Genomic DNA, 21,517 nt, shown 5'->3' with positions numbered 1-21,517 from the left:
TCTTAGTTATGCATAAGTTTTAAAGAGTAAGGAATTCTTCACTTTTTAGGTAAAACCCAGAGCTATTCCCCTCTACTGGATTCCTGATGATCAGATTCCATAGAAAGTAGTTCATTTTATGAGTTTCAATATTTTCCTTCAGAGTGGGCACATCACAATGCCAACAGTCACCCTTCCGGGATGCCAGCTCTCACACCCTTGTAGGAAACTTCATTTGTTACTTTGTGTAATTTAAAGCCTACAGTGGTGGCAGTGGAAAATGGTGCAGCCAACACAATATGGTGCAGCCAGTGTGGAAAACAGTTTGGCAGTCATCAAAAAGTTACACACAGAATTTCCCTTTGATTCGGCCATTTACTGCTAGGTAGATACCCGCGAGAGCTGAAAGCCTGCGTCCCCGCAAACACGCATGCAGGAGTGTTCACAGCAGGACGATCCTAACAGCCAAAGGCAGAGACAGCCCAACTGTTTACCACCGATCAATGGATAAGCAAAACATGGTATATTCATACGAAGGAATGCTGTAAAAAGGAACAAAGTACTGACACCTGCTGAGTATGGATGAGCCCCGAAAATATGCTACGTGAAAGGAGCCAGAGAGAAAGGCCACATATTCTAAAGTTCCATATGATATAATAATATTCACAGTTGTGGTAATTTGTTACAGTGGGAATCGAAAACGACTATAGTTGGTAAAGGTCAGGGTCTAAGGCCTCTGTTACAAACTGAGGAGGATTAAGAGAGACAAACAAGGAAATACAGAGGTAGCGAGTGAAGAAATGGACCCATTTCAAACCAAGTACCAGTGGGTGGTCCCGGAAGCAGCGCCCCCTGCGGAAGCGGGCCCACACCGCCTGCTCCTCCTTCCCCAGCGCTGCGGCACTTAACGCGCTAGGACCACAAGTCTCCACACATCACATGTGCTCGGCTCCACCTGCGACTTGGGCCCGGGGTTCTGGCAGACTCTGAAATGACTCCCGGCTTCGGCAGGCCAGGATGTGCCACCCGTCAGGGGTGCCACCGCTTGTGCCTCTGTCGGAGGAACAGCCCGAGCCCTGAAGGCCGAGTGGCGCATTAGGGCACTGAACTCCGCCGGCCCAGTGGGCATTGGTGCCCCTGACAGTGCCCTCAATAAGTATGTGCACCTTAATTAATATGTATATACAGTGAGTGCTTGTTCTGGGCCTCTGCACACCTCTTCACCTTATTTAACCCACGTGACTCTTCAAGGTCGCTATCTCCATTTAACAGATGAAAAAACCGAGGCTCCCTTTAACTCCTCTCCCTAGGGGGCCGGGTGCTTATTTTAGTCCCCAGGAGAAAAGCACACCACCCGCTGCAGACTCTGCTGCTCTCTAAGAAAGCCACCTCAGAAGTTCCACTCGAGGCACCGGATTCCCTGAGGTGTTCCGGACTCTACCCTCCAAACAGGTAAGTTATTAAAACTGGATCTGGTCTTAATGGGTTGCTTTCTGCCTACAGGGCCAGCTAATTAGTCTTAATTATCTCATTACAGATTCTAAATATTTCCAGCTGCTTCTTTACCCCTTCTTGCCCACTCACACCCCCAACGCCGATTTTCTACACCATCTCTGCCAAGCCACGGACACAGTGATGTGCTGATGGAGTCTTCCCACCTGTCAGGACAAAAGCTACTTCTGATCAAGCGTCTCACTTGCTAGGTACTTACTCCTGGGGTATCTACCTCTGTGTTCCTTTATTTAGGAGAAAAAATGATTTTCTCAATTACTGGACATAAGGACAAATTTTTAGAACTACATTTGACTTTCGCTGATTATAGGACTATAATACACCTGTATAAGCCAAATGATAAACATAAAATCTGTTTATTTGATAGAAGTAATCTATCCAATTGGAAAGTAATCCTTTCTCCCTTCTTCTCACTGCCCTCGAGCCTCAAATCAATCATTCAGTTCAAATAAAAATGAAGAAAAAAAGTTCCTCTCCCTAACTGATCGAGAACGTGAAGGTGACGAGACAGCTTAGCGAGAGAGAATGGGAGTGTGCGGTCAGAGGGCTGCGATGCACACGGCTGACCTTGGCCAGCCGCTCCATCTCTGCGCTGCGCCTTGCTAAGGCGTGAGCAAGGTGATCCTCCATCTGTGGGCTGCTGTGAGGATCAAACAGGGTAGTGTATGTGCACGTGGTCTGCTGTGAGGATCAAACAGGGTAGTGTATGTGCACGTGGTCTGCTGTGAGGATCAAACAGGGTAGTGTATGTGCACGTGGTCTGCTGTGAGGATCAAACAGGGTAGTGTATGTGCACGTGGGCTGCTGTGAGGATCAAACAGGGTAGTGTATGTGCACGTGGGCTGCTGTGAGGATCAAACAGGGTAGTGTATGTGCACGTGGTCTGCTGTGAGGATCAAACAGGGTAGTGTATGTGCACGTGGGCTGCTGTGAGGATCAAACAGGGTAGTGTATGTGCACGTGGGCTGCTGTGAGGATCAAACAGGGTAGTGTATGTGCACGTGGTCTGCTGTGAGGATCAAATAGGGTAGTGTATGTGCACGTGGTCTGCTGATGAGGATCAAACAGGGTAGTGTATGTGCACGTGGTCTGCTGTGAGGATCAAACAGGGTAGTGTATGTGCACGTGGGCTGCTGTGAGGATCAAACAGGGTAGTGTATGTGCACGTGGTCTGCTGTGAGGATCAAACAGGGTAGTGTATGTGCACGTGGGCTGCTGTGAGGATCAAACAGGGTAGTGTATGTGCACGTGGTCTGCTGTGAGGATCAAACAGGGTAGTGTATGTGCACGTGGTCTGCTGTGAGGATCAAACAGGGTAGTGTATGTGCACGTGGTCTGCCGGCTGTAGGTTGTAAACAGAATTCAGGTATGATTACTGAAGAAAAGGCAAGCCTCCTTCCTCCGTATTTTTACTTTTATTGTTAGTAACTACCGTATTTTTCACTCCATAAGACACACCTGACCATAAGACACACCTATGGTTTTAAGGAGGAAAATAAGAAAAAAAAAATGCTGAACCAAATGGTGTGTTAAAATATTTAATAAAAACTGTATTTTTAGAACACTCTTCCCTTTTTATTCAAGTCATGGACTTGTTATTTGAAATTTCTCACATTTAAGCTAGGGATATGTTAAGGTGCCAAGTAACTGTCACGAAGATGGAGGAATGCTTTGCTACCCTCATCCCTACAGAGAGAACTGTATCTTACTGTCTGTGAACACTATTTTCATGTTAGCATCCCCATGGTCATTAAACTATGACTGCTTCCTATTTTCATGTTAGCATCCCCACGATCATTAAACTATGACTGCTTCCTCGAGTCTGACTCTCGGAGGAAAGCCGTGCTCACTCAGACCCGGGCAACACGCTTCTCATCTGAGTAGTTCAAGGCAAGGTGCAACCATAAGATGTCCAAGGAAAAACAGCTGTCCGTGGCACTGAGCACTTCCAAAACTAAATGTGCAATGAATACTATTTAGTTTCCCCCAAAAAAACGTTAAGTCGTGCTAGAACTCTTTCCCACGCTTCCCCCTCCAGTATCTGTCAACTGATTTCACCTCCATTCAAATTAAACAAAATAGAAGGTTTTTATTTATTCCAGTATTTCAGACTGAACAGCTCCCGGGAGGTTCTCCATTTACTGGCTTGGGTAATACCATCTTTCCTTTGGTTTATTAGATTGACAAAGTTAATTTAAAAATAACCTAGGGAACTTTAAGTGATTCTTGGAAGGGCTAACATGCATGCACATATGGTTGGTCACCCATTTTCTTCTGCATGTAAGCTCTCTTGTGGAGGGAATTTTTTGCACCTATTTTTATAATTTCTTAGAATACAGAAAAACACATTGCCAATAGGAAACATCATCATTCTGGTGATGAAATGCTTTCAATTCTGTTCTTTATACAAGTGAATATTTTTATCCAGTTTAGACAAGCAACAACTTGATAAAATCATGCTACTGTTTATTGCCAAAAACCTCCATTTTCATCTGAAACACAACCTGGGGCGCATAGCTTCTAATTAAATTCGTATAAAGCACAAATTATTGACTGGAAACCAAAATGCATTTCAAAGTAAATATCAATTAATGTGACATGTAATTTCTAATCACCCTAATGTGCAAGGCTCAGACACAAAACCCTCCATTTTTATAGGATTCAATTAGAATATGTTTTGTATTTCAATCCAAGAATTACATCCAGTAGATTGTAGGTTGGTTAGGTGTTTTTTTCTAGTTGATTCTTACAAAAAAGAAAAAACAACAGTGTTATAAAAAGTTCCTCCTCAATTGTTCTTTGTTTAACTTGAGAAGGACGTTCGTTACCTAATATTTTTATTTCTTTCATCTACTGCATGGATCTGTGCTTCTTCTGGCAGAAGCATTCTCTCTTTTCCTGGTTTCCCTGACAGTGAACACACAATAGAAAACTATAAAACCACATATACTGGGATTCTGACAGCACTGTGCTAGTCAATCTAGTTTGTGAGACAAGGCTCCAAACTAATGAGACTGGTTCAACAACACTCAACAAATGACCGTCTATAAAGTAGTAAGCCTTTGAACAGAAAACGACAAATGACTAATCCCGCACAAAAGCGGCCAAGTGCAGCTAATGACTTGTGAGAGTAATCAGGCGTTTGATTTGTTCTGTCTTGGAGAGGCCAATGGTCAAAGCTACTTGCAGAGAGAAGCTGGCAGGCAGAGCTGACGCCAGGAGCCACAACGATGGCATCTTGGCCACAGTATTCTTGTGTGTTGTGCTTTCAACAAACAATTCCTGGGTACTCGCTGCACGGAGATACTGAGATGGGCGCCAGGAAACACGAGCAGGACAAAGTCTGCAGGCGGAAGGGGCCCGACGCAGTTTGGGAACAAGAATCATTCTGGTTCCTACAAGGGGAAGCAACCCAGTGATGTTCCACAGCCATCGCTTGATGCTTGTAATATATAATTTTTTAAAAAGTCAAAAACACTGATAAATAAGGAAAGAATTTCTTTGCAAACAATGTAAAAATTCCATGAGTGTAAAAAGTGCCATTGTTTTGAATTTTAACTACATCCAATCGATTGACTCACAGTTAGTGCTTATCATGTACCTGGCATTCCACAGAGCCTCTCTTTTCCTGTTTCTCACAAGGTATCTAAAAAGCGCTTGCAATGTAACAGATGTTTACCTTTTTGAAAAAATACTAACTAAAAAAAATAAATTTATACTTTGTATTGTTACAGGTTAGATATTTCAAAGGAATTTGGTGAAAGCTAATGAAGTCCAATTACTTATTCTAATTGTCTATTTTTACTTCGGTTTCTCCTACTCCACAGTTGACACGAAACAACACTAAACAAAAACCATCTTCAATAAGGTGGTGTGCAATGCACACGTGGGTGTCATCACGTCTGTCAACCATCAGTGCGGTGACAAGTCCGCGGTGCTGTGAACGCCGACAGTGCCATCCTGAGGTTAAGCCACCATGGACTTACGGGGGCTCGTCTGTCTGTGATGACCACATCGGAAAAGGTCTCGGCCCCTTCCCTTCCCACGTCCTGAAGATGTGCATGACGGGGACCTGTTTCTAGAACTCCCCTCGGCCAGCTCTCCTCACCTGTGGGCTCCCCGCTGCCTTTCCTCTGCCTGACGGAGTCGGCCAAAGAGCGTGTCAAAGGCCTGGGAGACAAGTCCAGGCGAGGGAGCCCCGGTCTGTAGTGCCTGGACAACCGGGAACGCGGGAGGGCAAGCTCGTCGAGAGCAGGGCCAGTTCTCCTCACCCGTGGGCTCCCCGCTGCTTTTCCTCTGCCTGACGGAATCGGCCAAAGAGTGTGTCAAAGGCCTGGGAGACAAGTCCAGGCAAGGGAGCCCCGGTCTGTAGTGCCTGGACAACCGGAACGCAGGCGGGCAAGCTCGCTGAGGGCAGGGCCAGTCTGGTAAGGTCTTTGTTGTGTCCTTTACTGATTGCTGAGGACAATGACAAAAATCCTGGGCTCCTCTTCTCTTCAAGGCAGCAGCCAGGATGTCATTCAGGCCAGCGTGCAGTATGCGAAGCTGTCACTCAGATCTCCCACTTGCCTACGGCAGCAGATGATTGGGTTTTGCATGCCTGGTTTACACTCTTCAAATATTTATAGACAGTTCTCTTTGCCTCTAGCCCTACTTGTCACTTAGCCAAGTTATAGATACATGGTTCTTTTAATCTTTCCTTAGAAATCAATCCTGCTCAGCTCCTTAATCATTCTAGTTGCATTTCTCTCAACTTTTGGCTGTTTGTCTTTCTCATCGTTTAAACTGTTGAAATGCATAAAAATAATATAGGTGTGGAAAAGAGGGGTGTGGTCACCTTCCCATTACCAGGCCCAGTGCCTTTTATGTGCAAAATAAAAGTATTCATCCTCTTTCCTTTTGTATGATCATGTATTTAAAAATTCATATTTAAGTTGATGGATCAATCAATACTTTGCAGGAAAAAGGAAGAAAAAAGTACCATTAGTATCACATTCTCTAAGGATGTGACTGAACTCCCATGGGTTATAAACTGATTAATTTCACCTGCAGTATTCAAACACGGAGAAAAACGGGAACCCAGAGCAAGGTGGTCACCACAGAGACGCGTGCGTCCTGTCCTCAGATACTGCTTACCTGTGTGTATGTCTGGCTAACTTCAGCTTTCAGTGAAAGAAATAAAAACAAGTTAATTTCTCCCCTTACAAAAGTAGTACATGAAAGACAATCTCCAGGAATCAGAAATGAGGAAATGCTACCTACGTCCACTACCCAAAGACAGTATTTCACATTTTTGAAGAATTTCAGTGAGGGCCTTTTTTTGATGTTTTGTCCCCCTGCCCCGACAGGCATGATCATACCATTTGCGCGGTTTAGCATTTGGCTTTTTCCACTTAACTATTATAAAAGAAAATTTCACGTCTTGTCTCGTCTTCAAATCGTAATTTTTAAATTAATGACCATGTATTATCCCATCAAGTAAGTGGACATGCCTAACTTTACAATTCCCTATGCTGGACACCTACATTGTTTCATTTTCCCCCCTCTAGATTAAATGTCATTTATAAAGAAAATCTTTGTGTGTAAAGCTTGTCTGTATTTAAGATTATTCCTAGATTCATTGCAGTAAAATTAATGTACCGAAGGATACTCAGGAAATAAATTTAGAAGAAGCAACAGATTAATGCAAGTACTATTTGAAGTGAAAAATAGCACGTTTGGTACAAAGATCTGTCTTCAGGCTCCCATGATAACCAGTGAGCGCTCGCATCTTAGGAAGCTGAGAAACCTATGGAGACAGCAAGTCCTACTATGGTGAACGTGGTCCTCACTGCTTTATCCAGACAGGTATATTGTTAATCCCTCCTTGAGTAAGCACGCAGTCTCCACCTTACCTAGATCTACCATGAGAAGGCGAGTGAGGGCCGTGTAGAAGGTCGTCCGGCACCTGAAGTCACTGAGACTGTAACTGTCACCGATGCCCAGGAAGCGGAAGTGTTCACTCTAACGAAAGCAAGAGAGCAGCTGAAGTTACCAGTGCTTCCCCTGAGCTACCTGGGAAGTTCTAGTCATTGATGAAAAGAAATAAGACTTACCGTGTGATTTTTTAGCATGAATTTCACAGCATCTATCTTCACAAGTTTTTTTAGAAGGATATAGGTAATAGAAGTTAAGGAATCTGGGGAAATGCAATGGTAATAAATAGGTAATAAATCATAAATAACACAAGTATGATGGCACCAATTTATAAAGAATAACTATTATTTCTGAAGAGCATTCCTATAGATGTGTCCTTCATATCGTTAAGAATGATAATCTATTATTAACCAGTGCAATTACTTCTCCTATCTTATACATATTCTCTTTTTGGAAAGGAAGAATGAATTTTATAATTAAGACAAAAACTTCTTTAGTATTAAAACCTTCATAGTGGAAAATTAAAACTGACCTTTTTTACATTTTGGGTGTAATGTGAGAACTTCTTTTTACTTAATATTATTTCATAATAAAATAATTATAAAAGACCAATAATTCCCTATCAAGAAAGAGAAAAATGTTCAATTCTAAGGAACAATGAGCTCAGTTAGCAACCTAAGGACATTCTGTTTTAGATGAAGAAGACCGGATATAATCAGGACACAGCAGACTGCATGCCACCAAGAACTGAGGGACAGGCTTAGAGGGCCTAATAGTTTCCAAATACCTACTGGGTGCAAGGCATTTTATGTTTGTTAACTCCTCCGATCTTCACAATCACACTGTTAAACACCATTATCATTTCTAACCCACCAATAAAACAAGCAGGAGAAATTAAGTGACTTGCCCAAGATTGCACAGCTATGGACCAACAGTGCTGAGATCTGAACCGAGGGTTGATTCCAAAGTTCTAGTGAACTGCGCCATCGCCTGAACAGCTCAGTTCGGAATTTATAAATGGGATCACAGGCAAATAATTTCTGGTTACTGCTGTCATCGAAGAAGGGCTGATACGGGCTCTGAGAACAGCCAGCGATCCAGGATGTAAACACCCTGGTCTTTTACTTTTCTCTCGCCACGTGCGCCCGACCACAGCCAGGGCCTCCGCCATTCCCTGCGTACTCACTCACGCCCTTCTTGCAGGCGGTAGTGACCTCACCCAGCACCGTTCAGGCTCAGTGAAAACACGGACCCCTTTCCTTCATATTGCCCTCATGCAAGGCTGAGTCTCACAATCCCACGAGATAGGCAGTGTTACTTCTATGTTTCCAATGAGGCAACAAATGCAGATATATATATATAATATTATTAATATATCAATAAGACTTCCAACTTGTACGCTTTAGATTCAAGTCCCTCTGACTCGAAAGGCACCATTCCAGCTGTCTATGAAACATGCACTTTTGGGTCACCTCCATGTTAGAACGGAAGCTGTCCAGGGACAGGGGCTGCGTCTATGTGCTTTGTTCCCTGCTCTGTGCCAGGTGGGGGCCCAATGAACTGTGTGCTTCCAGCAGGCTGAGGGCAAGGGGTCCAGCTGCCAGGGAGCAGGCCTTCCCCTGCCGACAAAGATGCACATGCGATGGTTTCCCCCATGTCAACCACTGAGCACTGGGACTGCCACTCAAGCTCCACTCAGTTAAACAGGGCGGGGATCAATACACTAAGAAATACCTTAAGTAATGACTAAATACAATTCTCTTAGAATTGCCAAGTTAAAAGTGACAGGGTCTATGGGTAATAAGAATGCTGCCATTAATAGGAGTCTTCCTGTCAGGGTTGCTAATAAACAGCCAGTCATGTTTTGACAATAGAATATTTATGGTGGCAATAAACAGAACATTCACAGGAAGACTCTCATCTGCCAAAGACCCATTTTCTGCACAACCGCATCTGTGCACTTTGTACCAAGGCCAGCCTCGCTGCCTTTTAATTACATTCTGAAGACAAAATGATTAAGAACACATTTTTTTTTTCAATAAAGAAAAAGATGAGGGTTCATCTGAATATTTATATTCCCTTATAGGAATTCAAGTCAAAGCTAGACCCTTAACAAGGCTGGTCTGTAATGCTTTTTTTAAAAGGCAAACGAATCATCTTTTTATGATCTTTACACTTTCCTCTTCCTCTTCTCTAAGAGACTAGGGTTCTTATAAATCACCCCATTTTAGGTGGGGGGGGGGAGCATTTGAGGTGGGTGGCATTCTGAATCGCTCCTAACAGCACACGTGGTAATGGTGGTTAACAGTAACAGTAACGGTAGCAGGACTCTCGAGCCATAAGAGAATGTAATAAAGGTCACACATGGAACATGAAAACAGTAAGACTAAGATTCAAGGACAACTCTGTCTGACCGTAAAGGACCCACTCTTTTCCCTCGGTTACATCATGTCCATTTGATTTTTAAAGAGGCCAGTGATTCGACACAGACCACAAGGCTTCCTGAGAAATAACTGAAGCTGGAACTAGGTCCCGGAAGGAACAGGGGAACTGTCCTTTCAGGAGGGATCCCAGTCACTAATGAACTTCCATCCTATCCGGGACCGAGCGAACGCCAGCGTCCGGCTCATGTTAACTCACTGAACCAAATTCCCAGGACACTCCTTTCTGTATCCACGTGGTTATGGAAACACTGCGGAAGGTGCAGACGGTCCTACTGACAGTGAGCATGGCAAATGGAGAAAGGCAGGAGAAAGTTGAAAAAAACCGTACATCTTAAAGGCTGAAAATTTTAAAAGTTTGTGTCCTTCGAAGAGGAGGATGAGTAAACTGAGAATGAACTGGTTTCTTACATACAGGAGTACCACATCTATTTAGTAGCTGATGGGCACAGAAACACCAAGTACGACTTCGACTCACAGTATCAAGGCTTCACTGAGTATCTACCGTATCTCAGCAAACTTACACCGCCTCTGACGGTAAAAAATATATATATTATTTTATGTGTTACTAAGAAAGTAAAGGTGTTTAAAAATACCATCAATTATAAGACATCTTATTTACAGAAGCATTACAATGGGAAGGAATTCCTGTTTGAGAACCAAAGGAACAGTGTAGTAGATACAGTATATGATACTAAGTCCAAGAGAACAGATGAGGGTACTGATCTCGGCAATAGTTTCAAAGCCACACGTGCTTATAAATAGTTTTTACAGATAGAATTAGACCCCGATGATAAAAGAAAGTTCACGGGTAAGAAAATTACATGTCAGGAATTACTGTAGATAGAGATAGATACAAAGTATAATTACTGAACTATTAGTTCAGTTATTTCACAAACAGGATTATGCTAATAAATCCTGGTAGACTAAAAAAATCCAAAATGAAGCAGCGTCAGGGATACTAGTAACCACTAACAAGGAGCCACAGTTAAAGGCTTGGTCACCCAACAAGAGGGGTAACCACATGTTCACATGCCCCCTCTGTGAAGTTCTGAAACCCTAGAGCAGCGATTTTCAACCTTTTTTTTTTTTTTAATCTCATGGCGCACAGAATCCAACTACTAGAATTCTCCGGCACACCAAAAATATATTTTTTTCAATCTGACCCCCCCCCCCAATGGGTATAATTTTGATTCATTTATATTGGATGGCACTGAATGTTGTCGTTTTTTTTAAATTTGACAATCTGAGGGAAAAGAGGTCAGTGCCCCTGACTAAACAGTCAGGTACTGCATGTTTTATCAATTCTCCCGGCACACCAGCGTCCCTGCTGTGGCACACCAGTCGAGAACTGCTGCCCTAGAGAAAGAAAGAAACAGTCCCGATCTCTAATAATGTACCACCTAGTCAGAGTGAGGACTAGCCTATGCCGAGCTATGTTATATTCATCCTCAGATACAGAGATAAGTTCAGGAACACTGAGAAAATTAAAGATGACAGGAGCAAAAATGAAAGGTTTAACATTTTGTGAGCACCTACCACACGACAGCGTGAATAGTACCAGGTGCTTTATTTCTGTTAGATAACACAAATATATGGTTATATATTTATTATTTTACTTAATCTGTATCAAATCCTAAGAGACAAATAATATTCTCTTTCTAGTGATGAAGAAACAGCCTCAGAGAAATCAAATGACCTGCTAATGTTCTTGCTGTTAACACAGTGACTAAGGATCCTAACCATTTCAGGATGGCTTTATGAAGTCTTTAGGAGGGCCTGAAAGAATTTTAAGAGACCAAATTGTATTACAACGGGTCAAATGGGGAGAATAGTACATAGTGACTCAGTGGACAATCATGAAGGGTGTCAAGGGGAAGGTAAAATAATTTCCTTGGTCCAAGGATAAGTATCAAGTAGAAATTGTGGCTGAGTGGTGGATCAGAAATTAGTTATGGGAACTCAATAAGTCAAGTACCGTTAAAGGACTCAAGTTCAAATCAATAACTTTACTTTGACCTGAGAAGCAAGAAGCAGTTCTGGGCTTTTGGGAAGAGAAATGATCAGATTAAAACAACGCTCAACGAAGGTAATCTTGTGAAGCAAGAATTTAAAGAACTGAGAGAAGGTCTGAATACACAGGCTACGGACGAGTAGAGAGGATTCTCACACTTGATTCTAGTATAAAAACAGCACAGATACATTGTGGGAGGTCTTTTCCGTGGATGATAGAGACAGAAAACAAAAAAACAAATCAACATTTCTTTTCATGAGAATTACTAAGAGAAGTATGCTCGAGGGATATATGCTGAAACCAGTTTTATTTAACATCCTCAAAACCAGGGGTCCCAAACTTTTTACACAGGGGGCTAGTTCACTGTCCCTCAAACCGTTGGAGGGCCGGACCATAAAAAAACAACAACTATGAACAAACCCCTATGCACACTGCACATATCTTATTTTAAAGTAAAAAAACAAAACGGGAACAAATACAATATTTAAAATAAAGAACAAGTAAATTTAGGCCCTGGCCAGTTGGCTCAGCGGTAGAGCGTCGGCCTGGCGTGTGAGGGACCCGGGTTCGATTCCCAGCCAGGGCACATAGGAGAAGCGCCCATTTGCTTCTCCACCCCCACCCCCCTCCTTCTTCTCTGTCTCTCTCTTCCCCTCCCACAGCAAAGGCTCCATTGGAGCAAAGATGGCCCGGGCGCTGGGGATGGCTCCTTGGCCTCTGCCCCAGGTGCTAGAGTGGCTCTGGTTGCGGCAGAGCGACGCCCCGGAGGGGCAGAGCATCGCCCCTGGTGGGTGTGCCGGGTGGATCCCGGTTGGGCGCATGCGGGAGTCTGTCTCTCCCCGTTTCCAGCTTCAGAAAAATACAAAAAAAAAAAAAAAAAAAGAACAAGTAAATTTAAATCAACAAACTGACCAGTATTTCAATGGGAACTATGCTCCTCTCACTGACCACCAATGAAAGAGGTGCCCCTTCTGGAAGTGCGGCGGGGGCTGGATAAATGGCCTCAGGGGGCCGCATGCGCCCCGCGGGCCGTAGTTTGGGGACCCCCGCTCAAAACCATCTGGAGATGGTGATATTCATTGAAATAAAGAAATACATTTTAACACTGTTTCACCAAAGCAGACTTACTACTGTGTATTACCATTTCCTGTAACAGAGAGACCCAATCTTACTCCCGGCCTTGCACTCTTCGCTCTCCCCTGCCCCCCACCTCATCCAGGATTCCGGTGTGCATATTACTTGTATGCCTAACAGTTTGTATACAAGCTATGGACACGTGACCTTGAATAAAAAGAGCCCTCTCAAAGACATCATATCAAAATGTCACCTATCCACATTACGTTTAATGTGTAGATTTTCAGAAATTTAGCATGTTGAGTTAAATGAACAAAAAAAAAGCAACTCTGTTAATAATGTAATATTCTTTGAGCTCTTAGTGAAAATACAGGGAAGAAAGTCTGGAATCAGGATCAGTTCTGCGAAGGCAGGGCCTGGGTCTCACCGATCCTTTTTGGCCCTGTCCTGAGCAAAGGCTTAATTAATATTTGCTGAATTGAAAGAGGCCAGTGAAGATCAAGTAACCCATGAAGACGAGTTTGGAATTAGATTTAAGAATCCCTATTTTATTCCGACTCCATGTTAAATCGAAATAAGGAGGCAGTTTTAGTTAGTGCACTGAACCAGCAAGCAGAAGAGGTCTGGGTTCAAAAAAGAAAATCGTCAGGGCAATCGAGGAGCTTGGACGAGAACGCAGACTCTCAGGCTCGCGGAAGTGGAAACCACTGAAATAAACTCATAGATAAATAGATCTATGGTGCATGCGGATAGGAATTATATTCACAAAACCCTTAAGGAGAGAGCATCGCAAAGTCTGGGAGAGTTAGCCTGCAGACAAACGAAAGGAATTGTGTATTTCTTTACATAACAAAACCGGGGCCGGGTTCATGGCTGTGCAAGCCGTACACTTGCACGGGGCCCTGTGCTTGGGTCAGGGCTTTGCTGCTGGGGTCGACAAGTTCTCAATAATTTAGGAGCAAGGCACCCCACATTGTCATTTGGTACTGGGACCGTGAATTATGTAGGTGGTCTTGGAATAATATGGATAAGTAAGTAATCCTAAGAACTGTTGAAGCGGACAGTAACAATACGGTAAAACTGAGTTTGGATAATTTCGTGAATTAACGTAGAACTCTGATGGGATCTGTTTTAAAAAGATAAAGACATTTTGGGATTGTTTTAAACCTTTGAGGATGATGTAATAAGGGCAACTACCAACAGAGGGCCTAATAGAAAATAGAAATCCTTTCTTATTTATCTGAAAGCCAAAGTGAGGCATGTCAGGGCTGCACGTCTGAGTAAAGAAACTGCAGTAGAAATACCAGCAATTCTTTTTCAAAGGAAAAAAAACCTTGAAATAATAATTAATAAACAGAATTTTGGATGAATTGTAACCCCTCCCCACCTCTTTCTCAGCATTTAATGGAATTTTAATCTCTTGCATTGCTGACACTTATGTTCACCAGTTTTCTGAGCAGCTTTCTTGTTCTAACTATGTATTTAAATAATCTCATCCCGTTTCCAGTTAGACGGGAACCACAGTTTCTGGCTGGAGAGCGTTGCAGAAAGGAGACGGATCCCCACCCCTGCCTGTGGAGGGCTGTCCCAGCCACAGACGGTTCAGCTTTGCGCATGTCGGAAGGTCGGAAGAAGCTACTTGGAACCTGGAGGTCCCGAAATCTAGTCTTGAAATTGAAAGAGTACGTTAATAAGTTACTCAGGGGTATTTGCCAAATGGATTTTGTATGCCCCATGTAATGAATTTGATAGGAAAACAAACTTTCTCTTAAAAAAGGCCTCTGGGTTTTAAAATTACAATAGTCTTAATTTGGAAAACTTCAAATTTTGCGAACAGAACCCTTGGGGTAAAATGCAACAGCTCTCCAGGTAAAACCCGACTTCATGTACTGGCAGCCTCCTCATACACATTACTATTTAGGGACCTGGACTACCTCTGAAAAATGTCAAGGCAGCCCTTTCCCAGCGAGGGCCAAGTCCCAGGGGGAAAGTACTTGACTGCTCTTAGGACCTGGCCTTCTACTTTCTACTTACCTTAAGGCGGTTTTCAAAGCATCTTCCCTGAGCCAACAGCATCACCCGAGACTTGCTGAAAATGCAAATTCTCAGGGCTCAATCTAGCACCTAAAAACTAAATTCTGGAGGTAAGGTGTAGCAATTTCTACTTTAACAAGCACTCCAGTGATTCTGATGGTAAAGTCTGAGACTATAGCCTTGGGGCAAGTGAACAGAGGCTTTCTGGGGGCATGTCCTTAAAAAAATGAGGATCTTCTGTATTTTAATTTCCAAACAAGTGGTCAGATACCAGAACACAAAAGTTCAAAGACTGGCTTTGAGGACCATAAACAACGAGTAGGATTCATTCTGAAGAAGATAAAAATAGAGAACAAAAACTATCTGAAAACGTGAATTATAACGTCATAAGGAAGTTCAGAGTGGCCCTGGATGGGTGGCTAAATGGGTAGAGCACTGTCCCAGCATGCCAAGTCATGGGTTCAATCTCTGGTCAGGTCACGTTCGAGAAACAACCAATGAATGAGTGCACAGTTCAATGGAACAACTATGTGCAACAATGAGTTGATGCTTCTCTCTCTCTCAAATCAAAGGACATATTAAAACAAAACTTCATAGTAAAATAACATACTTTCCATTTATTACTAATATTTTAAATTTTAATATGTAAACATTTACATTGATAGGGGTCAATCAGTGATGGTTTTTATCCTGCAAAACTGTTTCTGTTTCTAAAAAATGCCATCTTATTTTTAACACAGAAATAATGTATTGTTTTAAAATCTGGACTTAAAAACATGTTATACTAAAGAAATCAATTGGAAACAACAAAACACGCATTAGGTAACCAGCAAATGCACTGAGAGAGAGAGACACCACTCGCATATCCCATTATGTAAATGAATTCAAAGATATCTCATGACTGATCAGCTAGAAGGGACATAATGATTTATAATTCAAATAACTGAGCACTGAAATCAAATTGTGCTAATATATATTTCTAAATATGCAAACCGGAAATAATTGTTAAAAAATATAAATCAACACACCCGGGTTAAAACCATTCATATCCCTTAGTTTAAAATGTTATAGCTTTTAAACTTATCTAGTAAGTTTTCTGAAAATATGATTTTTATTAACTTCAGGAAGTGCTCAAAAGAAACAAACAACATATATACAAAAGGTTATGATTTTAGGGTTAAAGAAGATACAAAACATAAGGTGACAGGAAAAGGATCTAAGATCAGACCCAAATAAATTAGGCATTATGCAAATCACACTAAAAAGAATACAAATCAAATTAATTTTATATTAGATTTCAATTCCAATCTAAAACACGGGGTAAATCCAAACAATAGATATGTGCTATAAAATCACATAGATTCTTCCCAGATAATATGCTCTCAGAGTAATTCACTGTGGGAAGGCCCGAGTTTGCAATACTGGAAGTACTTATCAACCACTTCATACGTTAGAAATAAAGAGTATTTCAGCATTATTATTTTAAAAAATACAGCTTCCGGTTTTTTTTTTCCCCTAATAAGAAAAAATACATATCTTGAAAAGCCAAAATGACCACTGGAATTGGGCTGTACATCACTTTCCAGTAAAAAGGAAAAACAGCCTGGACAGGTGTAATTTATCATTTTTCTGATTTAATATCAAAGAAATATATTAAAATAATAAAAAGAATCCTGAAATCCTCAAAATTTGTAGTGATAAATAGCCCTCCCTGACTTTATTGCATTATACCTACTAACAGAAATATTGCATGGTGGATTTTGCCAGACAAGGACGATTATTTTCCAATAAAAAGTTGCATATTAAATTCCAGCACAAAAGTGGGTGTCTAATACTTTAGAAATCTTTTATGGTTTGCCAAGAAACACAATTTAAAAGTTAACTAATATCAACATATTCCTGAAGGGGACCTACATTTAAGATTTTCCTCCAATGCCACCCATTTTCAGAATGTTATCCCCCTATTAACATATTGGTGAATCTTGGTGGTTAAGTAAACCAACATTTATTTGTCACAACTCCTATGATATGATAGGTAACATATAAAGGACAAACTACATGCTTCTCCCTCACTGGTAGATACATGACAGTATCATCCATTAGAACCGAATTAGAAAAGATGATTCTAGTTTTAGATTTTAAAAAACTGCTCAGAGAAAACTAAACATTTAATGTGTCCTGAGAAACCTCATTTTAGAGTAAACGAGATGTTGATTTGGTAAGGCTGATAATCAAAAAAGTGTTTAAAAAACTTAAAAGAAATTTCTTCCTTTGTGCCTTTTAATTAATGAGAATAATATTCTTTTCAATTGAACAATAGTGAAGATATATTTATTCTTAGGAATGCAGTTTGTATAAGATGATATTTTTAGAACATTAAGATCTTAAAATTAGTTCCATGCTTTTTTTTAAAACAAGAACATCAAGACAATTATGAAAAACCATGGGCTAAAACATGTGGTAGCATTGTTTTTTATATAACAATTTATTAACCTGGATGGGTATAAACAGAACGTTAGTTAGGAATCTATACACCCACATACATTCACTGTGACTCTTAATAAATGCTTTATAGTACAGTATGAAGCTAGTATAAATCTTTCAAAAGCATGAGTTTACAGATAAGCTTAAATAAATAAAAGGCTTTTTATTTAAATATAACTTGCTAAAATTATAAACAAGAAAACAGCCAATAGAAAGCACTTGTTAGGCTGTTTATAAAATTATTAGATATATAGTGAAAAGGATATCCAACAGAAAGGTCATTTAGGAACTGAAGAGTCCTTGAAATTACAGGCTCACATCTTCCCCAGTATTTAAGGTTTGTGACACTAAATATAAAAAAAAGAAGTTTTTAATTGTAAATAAGGTATTCACTTGTATAGGGAGAACATGGAAAGACACGTACATTCATGTAAGTTAGGAAACTTAAATCACAAAATACCAATGGGACATTTTCTATTCTATTCTTTTACAGCACATTCAGAATTGTATACAACCAATGTACAACAAACACTACACTTCAAATGTCCAAATGGTGTATAATTCTATACATTTAGTATTACAAATTAAAAAGTCTCCTGTTTCACAGGAGAAGCATTAAGTTTATATCTAAAGCAAACACCTTTGGGAATGACAACAGGAGTTACAAGGGAAGTCTAATAGTGGTTCAGAGCTACCGCCAAGGAATGAGCCATTCAACTTGGAGTTCCAAAACTCATTACTTATGATCATGATGGTTTATCTAGCTTTATTCTCTATAAGCAAGACAGTGCTACTTATGAGTTACACAGATAAAGTGGAGTGCCACATGGAGGCATACCAGGTTAGGCTAAGTGGGCAAAGTTATATCTAAGACTAAAAACTAGTGAATTCTGCTAATGTTATCGGGATAATTCAGTTTCCATGGCTCTGTCTCTGATAGCCAGCCACTGGTTTCTATTGGAGTCAATGACCACCCTGTCTTAAGGCAATCAAACCCTCTCTCAATGATTCCAATTTGCAATAAACTCTTCACTTGGTCTTTGAAACTGCATATTTTCTTTTCAATTAAAAAAAAAATGCTGCCTCACTGACTTGAAGAGCCTAAGTCTGTAAGATGCCTATAATATTTTGATGTTGCACACTGCCACTGTAGGACAGCCTGGACAATAACTCTTCTGGAAGGTGAACTCTAAGTATGAGAAATCAAGTTTCAGTTAAAAACCAAACTACCATTCTAAAAATTAAAACCTAATTTTTAAAGCCTTTTATTAAGGAAATTAGTATTTACGAAGTGATTTAAATACAGTAAAAAAAAAACACATCTACTAGATCTAAACTAGCAACAACAAAAGAAACATCCGAGACACAAAGCAGGAGCACAGGAACTCACATTTTCGTCATGAATGTCTCGAGAACATGGTTGTCATCTGTTATTCCTAAGACTTCCGACATGCGGGCATACACCTGCAGGAAAACAGTTCGTTGTTAAAAGCCTTCTCATTAACATATATTTCAAAAGATTACACATGGAACAAATGTAAGATTTAATGCACTGCTACCTCCACACTGAAGGGGGGAGTAGATGGGGACAGCAAATGAGGACTTCTTAAAATCTTTATAAATTTAAAATTTACCCTCTTTTTCTTCCAGGAAGCACCTCTTTTATTTTAAAATACATACATACCCTCCCTCACATACTCCCTTTACTCCCAGCACACTACATAATCTGTTTTTCAAAGTGGTAAATCACCCCTTTATCAAAGATGAGGGCTACAAGCTGAGCTGCCTCAGTAAAAGGCTCCAACATTTACAAAATTTCCATCCATTCCAGATTCCAGCTAACAAGCAAATAATTCAGGATGACGGTAGGCAGTTATAAGACTTTATAGAAATTCTCCTGGAATATCTCTCAATCAAGCTCCCCCAATGCAGAGATAGGTCTTACTTTCCACACTGAAATGGAAGTCCTACGCTCAGGAATTCTCTGCTCAGTGCACCAGGGCCTGGGAATCCGTTTAGCTTCCAATTAGGGAGTGTCGGTTGCAGAGTTTGGGGTGCAAGGTTTCAGTCCCAACCCAAGCCACACTAAGCGGATAAACACAGAGCCCACTTCAATTGGAAGATGCCGCCGGCAGCCAATGGAACATTCCCTGGTAGCCTGGCAGAGCTGCGAGGTGCGTTAACACCTCCGAGCTCCCTGATGCTCTGGTGTGGGTCCAGGCCGCCCCTGCCAGACACCAGCTGTATGGGATTTCACTTCCGCGACCTGAGCCCCTGTGACTGCGTTTTCTCACTTTCTCCTGGCCAGCCTGTTTCCCATGGCATGGCGACTTGGCTCTCCCTCTCTGCCTTGTTTCCGCAGGTAAACAGCAGCCTGACCCGCCGAGGCGAGGGGAGTCAGGAAGGGGAGAAGGAAACCCCAGGGCCCGGGGGTGGCAGGGTGACCCAGAGGAGGCCCGCTGCTCACGGCAAGCGTCTCTTACTCGGATTGTAAACACTACTCAAACCAGAAGCTTGTGTTCCAGGCTTTCAACCTGAGTCCTGAGACTGAAAGCTCCTCCAGGTGGAGGGTCAAGAGGTAGGAGAAGAAAGGAAGATTGGGATCCAAATTCCTGTTGCCTCTTCTGCCTTCCGAACCCGACAGAAAGGCATTTCTACTCCTCTATCTGCGACTCTGCTCCTGAGAACAGGCCTCCATCTCTTACAAGACTGAAGCTATCTATGTGCTGGTGAGATGTCTGGAGAAAGGAGGGAGCTAGAAAGAGAACCCAGGGAAGTGAGTCACCACCAGCCTCAGTGAGCAGAAGCCTTCCAGCACCTCGAAGGCTCGGAGGAACAACAGTGTGCAGAAAGGGGAGTTCCTTGGCAACTCGGATACTGATCTGATCAACGGCTCGCAAGGCCCTTCACAACTTGACTCCAACCTACCTCTCAACTAGCATTTCCCTCAGCCCGAAGCCGCAACGCCATGGTGCTGGAGAACTGAGGTTTCTCCTGGTTCCAGATCTCTATGGGGTCAGGTGCTTGCATTGTGCCTGAATCTGCCTTCCTCCTCCTCTTCCCCAGTTCCCAGTCATCTCCCTCTGAATCCTTCCCTCCCTCCAGGCACTGAGCTGCACTCCGTTCCTGTGCCCCCCCCCCCAGGTCCATTCCTCCATCACAGCGGGCACTGAGCTGCACTCCCTTTCTGTGCCCCCCCAGGTCCATTCCTCCATCACAGCGGGCACTGAGCTGCACTCCCTTTCTGTGCCCCCCCAGGTCCATTCCTCCATCACAGCGGGCACTGAGCTGCACTCCGTTCCTGTGCCCCCCCAGATCCATTCCTCCATCACAGCGGGCACTGAGCTGCACTCCCTTTCTGTGCCCCCCCAGGTCCATTCCTCCATCACAGCGGGCACTGAGCTGCACTCCCTTTCTGTGCCCCCCCAGGTCCATTCCTCCATCACAGCGGGCACTGAGCTGCACTCCGTTCCTGTGCCCCCCCAGGTCCATTCCTCCATCTCAGCGGGCACTGAGCTGCACTCCCTTTCTGTGCCCCCCCAGGTCCATTCCTCCATCACAGCGGGCACTGAGCTGCACTCCCTTTCTGTGCCCCCCCCAGATCCATTCCTCCATCACAGCGGGCACTGAGCTGCACTCCCTTTCTGTGCTCCCCCAGGTCCATTCCTCCATCACAGCGGGCACTGAGCTGCACTCCCTTTCTGTGTCCCCCCAGGTCCATTCCTCCATCACAGCGGGCACTGAGCTGCACTCCCTTTCTGTGCTCCCCCCCCCCCCCGGTCCATTCCTCCATCACAGAACTTTCCACATGTGACTGTTTGGGGGTCCGTCTCCTCTCCTCCCACCCCCACTCCCCACCCGCACCCCCGTGCTGTATTTTTTTTTTTTTTTTGTAAAATGAAATTTTACATTTTCAAGACTTTATAAAATGCCTTTTTTATGGCAAAACTCAGGATTAATCTAAGTTTGGTTCTACTCATGCCACATCAAATGATAAAAATATAGTAACTGTGATTTTAGACACTGAACACTTTTTAACCTTTAAAAGACTATCCTTGTTTAT

The 21,517-nt window shown here is 42.4% G+C and overlaps 1 protein-coding gene across 4 annotated transcripts in view; it reads right to left on the bottom strand.

Moving 5' to 3' along the window:
- Nucleotides 1-21,517, bottom strand: part of RANBP17 (RAN binding protein 17) — a 250,389-nt gene that overhangs the window by 74,310 nt on the left and 154,562 nt on the right. For all 4 annotated transcript variants that reach the window (XM_066342781.1, XM_066342782.1, XM_066342783.1 and 1 more), the window contains 4 exons: nucleotides 18,845-18,918; nucleotides 17,721-17,801; nucleotides 7,587-7,650; nucleotides 7,386-7,494 (listed from right to left, as the gene is read on the bottom strand). In XM_066342781.1, the coding sequence (XP_066198878.1) occupies nucleotides 7,386-7,494; nucleotides 7,587-7,650; nucleotides 17,721-17,801; nucleotides 18,845-18,918 (328 nt within the window). The remainder of the gene's footprint in view (nucleotides 1-7,385; nucleotides 7,495-7,586; nucleotides 7,651-17,720; nucleotides 17,802-18,844; nucleotides 18,919-21,517) is intronic.

The sequence above is a fragment of the Saccopteryx leptura genome, chromosome 6, assembly GCF_036850995.1.
Source record: "Saccopteryx leptura isolate mSacLep1 chromosome 6, mSacLep1_pri_phased_curated, whole genome shotgun sequence".
NCBI lineage: Eukaryota > Metazoa > Chordata > Mammalia > Chiroptera > Emballonuridae > Saccopteryx > Saccopteryx leptura.
This window is presented reverse-complemented; position numbering and strand designations above follow the sequence as displayed.